General features: G+C 31.8%; 1 protein-coding gene across 1 annotated transcript; it reads right to left on the bottom strand.

Moving 5' to 3' along the window:
* Positions 1–6: 6 nt before the first annotated feature.
* Positions 7–4,384, bottom strand: LOC126907918 (uncharacterized). The gene is made up of 3 exons (XM_050689603.1): positions 1,834–4,384; positions 1,337–1,759; positions 7–1,276 (listed from the first exon to the last, which is right to left on the bottom strand). Exons 1-3 carry the CDS (start codon positions 4,271–4,273, stop codon positions 459–461), a joined length of 3,681 nt encoding a protein of 1,226 aa, XP_050545560.1. The 5' UTR covers positions 4,274–4,384; the 3' UTR covers positions 7–458.
* Positions 4,385–9,257: the final 4,873 nt, after the last annotated feature.

The following is a 9,257-nucleotide window of genomic DNA, read 5'->3' as shown; positions in this document are numbered from 1 at the left end:
CACCAATGTCAAAGATGATCGAAAAACATGTAATTGGCTGAAAAAGTACTATCATGGAATGGATACTTCGATTGGTGATGTCGAATATAGTGAATTACCGAGAATTATGTCACTATTGAGATGTGAAATTATCTACGTCAAGGGGGTCATCAAAAAACGTGTACTGGAAAAGTTTTTGCCGGGACAGCATGTGATTAACATGGAAGATCTTGACTGTCCATCATTGTATAATTTACGATTACGATCGAGCCCCTGTTGCATTCGACACATGAACAATTACAAAATGTGTAGTTTATATAAGGTATTGTGTTTGAAAAACTGGTTAACTCAAAATTCATAATTTTATTGTATTTTATTTTATAAAAATTATAAACTAGTTGTTTTTGTAAAAACATTACATAACATTATTGTTAAAACACATAAAATTTGAAAAAATAAAATATACTTTTATTTACAATTTAGTTATTTGTTCTTAATGAATAATGACCCCAAGCCTTAGTGTATACATTGGGATATTCTTCATCTCCTCCAACCAAAGCGCGTTTATCAAAATTCGTGACGCTTGTAAAAGCAGTTTTATTGGTTTCAATTGTTTGAACTTTATGATTATTTGATCTGATAACCATCATCTTTTTCTTTTCCGATAGCGAGTCCTTTAAATATTTAAAGTAGTTGTCCATGTTTATTTGTTTACGCACCACACCCGATGTTATTCCCTTTAGTCGCTTGACCTCCTCCAGTGCAAACTTTGCATTGTCACTTACTATGCATCCATTTTTTACGACGGTAAAGGCATAAGTTTTCGGTAACAATGCAACAATCTCGTATATATGGAGACCACCAACTTCATCGGTGAAACTACCTGGTACTTTTTTACGTTCGTCTGTGTAACACATATGGTCTTTAGGATAATTGGATGTGTCGAGATACTTGAGCAGATGTTGCTTTAGATCGTTTTGGAAGTTTTCAGTTTGAATTACATATATAAAACTGTCAGTGTCCATGTATATTAACGACAACTTGTCTCCGTATAGTGGTAGCATAACTCCGTAATGGAAGTTATACATAATCCATTTGCTCACATCTAATACGGCTTGCCCTATGTATATTGGTTTAAAAAAGTTGATTTTTTCTTTAAACATATGCACTGCAACTAATTTGTCGTTAAATACAGTGGTGGTATCGAAATTGGGCTTTGCAACAAGCTTCATCAGTTTTTTCTCACAGCTTACCAATTTTATATTTTGTTGTCGACGAACATTTTCTAACGTTTTACCTAAAAATACACATATTTATTAGTTTTAATTAAATAATTCGAAAAACCCGATACACTTACCATAACACGAGTTAATCATATCTTTCGACAAATTTTGTTCAAACACGTTTGTAGCTTTTTTTCTCAATTCAATATTCATATCAATGTACGGTTTCAACCACATCGACTGTTTGAACTCGATGGCTCTGTACATTTTTTTCACCGTAAGCCCATATTTCACAGCTTGTCGCAATGCCCGATAGTGAACAATGTATTTTGACTTTGAATTCAAAGTAGTCATTAATTTAGGATATTTAGAAAATGGGGTGCAATCGTTGACTGGCAAGAAAGGTAAATCGTTATGAGTATCATGGATGTAGTCTGGATAATCTACATCAACCTCCACAATGTATCCGAATTCATTATCATCTGGTACAGTCAAGATATCCTCTATAGGTTTATCAATCCATTTAAATCCTCCATATGGCATGGGTTCCATCATTGCTGTAATAAAATATACATATAAAAAATATAAATTTTTTGATTTGTTATATCGATTGTATAGATTATATACTGACCTGTGCCATATAAGCTCGTAGCATCTAAGTATTGTATAAACTTTTTCGGTTGGGTCGAATCGTAGTCCGGAACATCTGGATGATTAGCACGACAATGCCTCTGCATGACTTGAGTAAGTCCACCACGAATTCCAAGCTCAAACATTAACAACATGTCATAATCAGTTAGTAGTTCTAGCTCTATCTCTGTATATTTCAACATGGCATCAAATGATAGTCCAGGACATGAGTAGTAGTGTGCAGGATCCAGTTTATAATTTATTAAGCATTGCCTACGGAATCTTTGAAATACATCGGTGAGTATCATGCAATCAATTTTCAAATAAACGTCGCTGTAGTCACCCAAAGTTGTACATTGAAATTTTTTCCATACATTTTCTGCATGAGCATAATCTTCTTCTGTTATCGATGAGTTTGTCAAAGAGCTATAAAACTTATCGATTGCTGGTAGTAGCGTTTCATCCAATTTGCTCTGGCAGTCAACGTATTCGTAGGGAAACACTGATTTTCTTGTTACCAAATCCAGCGAGCCAAAGACTTTATTTGTTTCGATGAAATCTTCTGGAGATAAAGTGTCGCTCAATTTAGCTAAACTAGCAGCTAAAAATCTGTACGAGTCTATAAACCGAAGTTGAAATTGATTAGTTATATTTTTGCTGAACGATATGTATTTTTCAGAACTCTGTGGTATAATACTGATATCTTCCTTATCGTATGCTAACTCTTGTATTATAAAGTGAGAATCATAATTCGATAATCCGTGGAATACAATTGGTAGGAACGTTGGATATCGTAGCTGTAAATTGCATTTATTGCAAAGTACAGCTCTAAACATACCAGTCCAGTGATTATGGTCCCTAACTTTTTTACAGATTTCATCAAATGGTTGATTACACGACTCGCACCTCACAGCTGATTCAAAACGTTGCATATTTTCTGCGCTAAGAGTTTCCATTTTAATGTTGACTTTCATTAATTCTGATATTTTTCTACTGATATTCACCAATGATGATACAAAATGTTTCGCAGCATTAGGTCCACGGAATAAAACGGGTTCGGTTGGAATCTCTGCGCATATATTCCGAGGCAATATACTTTCATCAGCTATGACAACAAAACAGTAGCTCATTGCTTCATGTTCATGTTTGACATATGAATTGCAAGATATTTTGTTATTGGATGGTTTTAGAATGCATTCAAAATCAGCGTATATAATGAGTGGAACAGGTTCTTGCCGTCGAATGTTTCTGAATTTCAATATGGCTTGGTCACTATTGGGATGCGGCAATACAGCTTTGGTAGCCTTAAATTTGCTACAGTTCTCCAAGTGTTTGGCAAGTCCATCATTACCCCAAGGTTGTGTTAGTAGTTTTCTATTAGTAAAGACTTTTAAACATCGTTTACAGTAGAGTTCTTGAAAATGTGACTTACTCCGTTGTCTACCCACAAGCCGAGAAAAATTAGATATATAACAATAATGACTGTTGTTGTGTTCGGTCAAATAAAGTAAATCAATGTGATCGTTTTTGCACCTGCTTTTAGTTAGTTGCAGAGGGTAAACGTTATTTTTTTCATCTAAAGCAAATACATTTACAGATAATGTTGGATTATTTTTTTCAAATTTCCAAACTTGATTTAAAGGTGTAGGATAGTCAATACCGTTAAAGTTAAGATTGATATTTTTCTCTAGTTGTACATACCTATCAGACCATCTCTCCTTGTGTACACCAGACATAAATTTTGAAAGAATAGCCCATTTAAAGCATTTATTATCTTTATTTACAACATTTATAACTGCTTTTTTAAGTTCAATGCATTTTGGGAGTTTGATATGTGATGAAGCGTGTATAGGATTGTGTCTGTGTATGCGCACGACAATATTATAAATGAAAACTAGGGTCCAACCACTACCTTTCATTTCCATTTCCTGGCGTTCAGTCTCTAGCTTTTGGTAAATTTTTTTTAACTTTGAAACTATATCAGTACAACTATCCACCTTTTTACTTGTCGATTTAAAAGATGCTATTTTAGTATCACCCCTAACTGGATGGATGTATAAACATTCAACCACTAAATTAAATTTAATTAAACCATTTATGCTTTCTTCTTTAATTTTTTCAACTAATTCATCATTAATGTAGGTGAAAAATTCCATTAAATTATTTATGTCCGTATCATTATCCCGTTTAAAAGTCTTTACTTTACCCGAGAAAATTGTGTGATCAAGAAGAAATCTATTATTACCAGAGTGATCAATTCCAGAGCCACAAAGTTTTTCAATAATACACGTAGAGTCTTCATACTTTCGTTTCCATGAATGTCCAGATAAATTAATCCATGGTGGAACTGATGTCAACTGAATATCTGGACCTCCATGCTTTGATTTGAATAAGAAAACATCGTTATTTTTGCGATTAAGTTTCTGTTTCAATAAATCCATTTTTCTTTTATATACGAAAATTTTAAACAAATACGATCATTTAAAATCACTTTATACTCGATCAATAGAAAAAACACAACTGACTAGCTGAAACGTTTAGATACTACACAACTCGATGTGTATCATTTTGTTAACTTTTATGTTTGATTTTATTGGGTCAAACGGACTCCACCTATACATGTATTGTCGAATAATAATGCAGTAATTTAATTCGTTTGAATCTGTAAATAAATACTCCTTCTCATAATAATATATCACCTGGTTACATTCAATAAGTATAACCAAAAACACATTGATACATTCTCCCTTTTATGCAATAAATTCTAAAAGGATACGAAGTAATGCGAAAAACCACCATAGTAACAATATAAACGCTAATGATGACAATATTGTTATTTTATTGGTTACGATCCATCTAATAAATACTAACGCAAAATCACAACATAATTGACCCCTATTAATAAATAATAACAATAAAAGAATTTTTATTGAGCAACCCTCACGCGCTCCCCCTCATTCATTGGCGCATACTTTAGAAACAGTGAGCGTAATGGACAGCTGCTTTTGCTACAATAGTATTTATGATTTTTTGTAACACTCCACACAATTATTGGTTATATTCATTAAATCACAATTACTATATCGACATGTTTAGACACGTACATCGACACGAAACAATATTAATAAAAACGATCACACAAATAATCTCACCCTTATACGAGTTGGTTGTCACATCTATCCGTGGCATGGAATATCGTCCTGAATCCGTACAGCTGCTTGTGTTGCAATAATATTTTCTGTCTCGTGCTAAACGATCACTCTTGTTATGCACCATTTACAATCGATGATATACCATCAATGAAAATTAGTAAATAACACAATAATTTTGTACGGGGGTTGGCATGTACAAATACAAATGTTTTTTTAAATAGCAACTGTAATTGTCCTAATAGCACAGACCTTCCCAATCACAGCCTATTGACATCCTAAATACTACCATGCAGTATTTAGGATGTCAATAGCCTGTGAATGGGCAGGTCTGTGCTGTTATGTTACTTACAAATATTAATACATACTTACAATATGAACACTATGCATTTCTTTAACACACTCCCCTTGCACAATATACTATATCAGTGTATTTTTATATAACCCCACCACTAAAAGGACTCCATTGCATTGTATCAATGGGCCCCATTTTGTTTAACCCCCTTCACGAGGGGTGTGGCTTATCAACCTATCACAACTCTCCATTTAACCCCAAGTATAGGTGTCATACACCAATGAAAGGTCAACATTTTGTTTTTTTAACATCCCTCGCAGAGGGTGTGGCTTATCAACCAATCACAGATCTACATTTCACCCCCAAGTATAGGAGACAATGAAAGGTCACCATTTTGTTTTAACAACCCCCATCGTGGGTGTGGCTTATCACAACTCATCAATTGTTATACCCTAGGTAGACCACGCCCCCAACCACCCCATGGGTTAATAGGGGTGTCCCAGAAGGTCCCTTTATATGCTACTGCCCCAACTGACAGTAGTCACCTATTAACACCACTTTTTTGGCTCCGTGGGTGATTGGAATGATGCATTCCGGTTCTAAGCCTTGAGCGCATTCATCTACGACCACCGAAGAAAAATTGATTTTTTCTAAACGGTTGTCGCCGGCGCCGGAGCAAGTTGTGCACACCACTCGACAGTCGATTTCAGCCTTTCTTCTCAGATATTTGTAGTCCCTTCTCTCTTTTGGGCTCAACTCGAAACCTTAATCAATCTGCCCTTGAAGAGTTTTAAATTCTGAATGACCAGCAAGCTTTTTAATTTGTTCACTAAGATATATATTTGAAAGATCACTTTTAACCGTCTCTATCGTTTTTTTCACAAGTCTCACGACATCGATGCCTGTTTTAGCCACGGCATTTGCCAAGTTATCAACAGCGTTGTTCGACGGTGCACAAACTAATACGGTTCCGGACTTGGACAGATTGTATACAATATTGGCACAAGTAACCGTTTTTCTAGTACCGGGAGGCCCTTGGATTAGAGAAACTGGCATGCGTAGGGCATGGCTCACAGCAGACAGCTGTGACTCATTCAAATCAGGTAAATTGGGAGCTAATAGGCTGTTATCTGTCAGATTTTCATCACGTTCTGGTGAATGTTGTTGTTGATGTCCGAGCAACATTACTCTTACTTTAGGTGAAACATATTCTTACTTGTAAGAAAAAGTAGCAAGTGCGGCTTCCATTCGAGTGTAAGGGGTTTTATCAAATGACTTTTTTAAAGTTGCCGGTGTCCCAATTGGCAAGTCGATTGAAAAATTTACTTCTACATCAACAACGCTCATGAACTGGTCGAAGTTCGTAACAATTCCTTTTATGGCGTTGGTCATTTTTGGACTTGAAATCCATAATTCTTCGTCAACTACAAATACATTATTTTTACTATTCATATGAAAACGTACTTTTGATTTTTTAAGGTAGTTTTGAGAGCTAACGATTTTGCATTCAAACGAATGTTTTTCGCCCACTTTTAAATTGTACGAGCATTCAGCACTTATTAATGGCTGGAAAAAATGCCCGNCAGCACTTATTAATGGCTGAAAAAAATGCCCGTATTGTTTTGACGAAGAAAATACACAGGGAATATTTGTTGGAGGGACAGTTGAATGCGGAGAACATGGCAGTGGTAGTTTATCATCTTCAGCGTTCAGTTCATTAATTTTTATGACTTTTGTTTCCGTTTTCTCAAAAAGTGTACGGTGATCAATAAGTTCCAACAGTGTTATGACAACAGCACAATAAATTGCCATTGTCCTGATGAAGTCATTTTCTATAATGAAATAAATGCCACACCAAAATACGAGATGGTAAATTTTCCATATGTCCTTTGGCTGCATACTGGTAGCAAGCGAAGTTCATGATGTATTTAATTAAAATAAATTTAAGCACTTAATATGAAGTTAGAATAACGAAAAATTTTCACGTATATATTTAATCTAAAATAGGTTACATTCTAAAAGTGTTCCACTCCTTTTATATGAAAAATTTTGTCATATAGTGGCCAGCAAAAAAATAAAAAAGTATTCTTTTTGGCCAACATCACTTTTTTAAGGAGCCAAAAAAGTGTTCTAAAATAACAACTAAGTAAAAAAAAAATTTTTGATTTATTAATTATTTATTTTACAACAAACATGCAGTTTGATCGAGGCTTTAAATTATGTAGTACTAATCTAAACTTTGAATAAAACAAGCTTTTCAAATTAGAAAATATTCAATTTATTATATCTTATTTTAATATAATAAACACCTAGCAAAAAATATTTATTTATTTTTCTTCAAGGTAATATGAATTCTAATAAATTTAAGGGAATTTTTCAAATATTTTACTTATATAGTTTTTTACACTAAGTTTTGCTTTAGAAAGTTAACGAATTAGCAATATTATTAAAATAAAAAATAATTTTAACTTTTAATAAATCTTAAAAAATATTGTTTTTTTTACAAAAAACAATGTTTGTTGTCAATGTTTGTCATGTTTTTGCGTTCATCTCGTAAACATTATGTTTTAGAATGTTTTCGTAGAGAATAAGCCTAATTTATTTAAACCTTTAGTAAGTTTTTATTCAATATTAAAATAATTGAATTTCAAAAGTGAAAGTAGATTGTACATCTATTTTAAAACCACAAGGGTTTTCTTTATAAAGAATCTTTTAAAAATTACATATTTTCATTTTTAGTAGGTGTAATGAAATTAATTCATGGCAAACAACATATCAATTAATACTTGAAAAGTTATATTATTAGTACTATCTACTAAATAAACTGAATCATTAAAATTTAAAGTGGTATAAAATAAATTAAATTAAATTAATTTCCGCAAAATTCCATCCAAATTTGATGAAAGTATGCTATTAACTCTGTCAAATATTTATTATATTAATTAAATGGAGTTAATTTTAAATTTTAACAAAGATATATATTTTTCAGTTGTTGCTATAGAATAANATGAAAGTATGCTATTAACTCTGTCAAATATTTATTATGTTAATTAAATGGAGTTAATTTTAAATTTTAACAAGAATATAAATTTTTCAGTTGTTGCTATAGAATAAGCCAATTAAAATTAATAAAAAATGTATACAAACCAAATTGTATGATTTATAAAATGTCATAAATTTTGTAATATTTTTTGATAAATGTTAGTAATAAAAAAAAATACAGTTGTAAAGTTAATGGAAAATAATTTTAATATTTATTTTATTATATTTAACAAAGTTAAATAAAATAAAGTTCATAAGACATAAGAAATTAAACTTATTAATTTTTTTTTACTTTTTTAAAGTCAAAAAAGTAATTTTTAAATTTGTGTTTGCTTAAATAGCCAATTTTTTAGCTTCGATGCGATTTTTATATGTAAATACTAATTTTTAATAATATTAAAACTTAGAAGTGATAGAAAAAGTCTAATTGCAGATTTTAAACATCGCAAAAAGTTAATTTAGAATGGTATATTTTTGTTACTGATGAAAGTTCCTTGTAGTTCAGTGCATTTATTTATAGTAACAAACAGTTTTTATTGAAATTTATTGTATCAAGCTCTTTAAATTTTTATACACGTAAAAATAAAGCAAAATACAACTTCTTTATTATTTTTATAATTTCTCCGTTTAAACTATAATATTAAATTATTGAATATCAATTTCATACTAAATTTAATAATTATAATTAGTATTTATTCATATATTATATTTTAAAATCAAAGAACTACTAATTAGGATATAATCAAAGAAATAGAGTTGATGTTGCTTTTGGAATAATCCACGAATTTCTCTAAATGAAACACTATCTACAGATTTGCATCGAAGCGATTCTTATGATAGTGATTTTAATCACTGTCATATATCATCTATACTTGTCCCATCTATGCCTTGTCTATACTGTGCCTCGACCCCACAGTGCCACCGTTTTTTTTTAATTTC

The sequence above is a fragment of the Daktulosphaira vitifoliae genome, unplaced genomic scaffold, assembly GCF_025091365.1.
Source record: "Daktulosphaira vitifoliae isolate Bord-2020 unplaced genomic scaffold, ASM2509136v1 Scaffold_5, whole genome shotgun sequence".
In the NCBI taxonomy this organism is placed as follows: Eukaryota; Metazoa; Arthropoda; class Insecta; order Hemiptera; family Phylloxeridae; genus Daktulosphaira; species Daktulosphaira vitifoliae.
The sequence above is the reverse complement of the archived record's forward strand: the minus strand, read 5'-3'. Positions and strand labels throughout refer to the sequence as shown.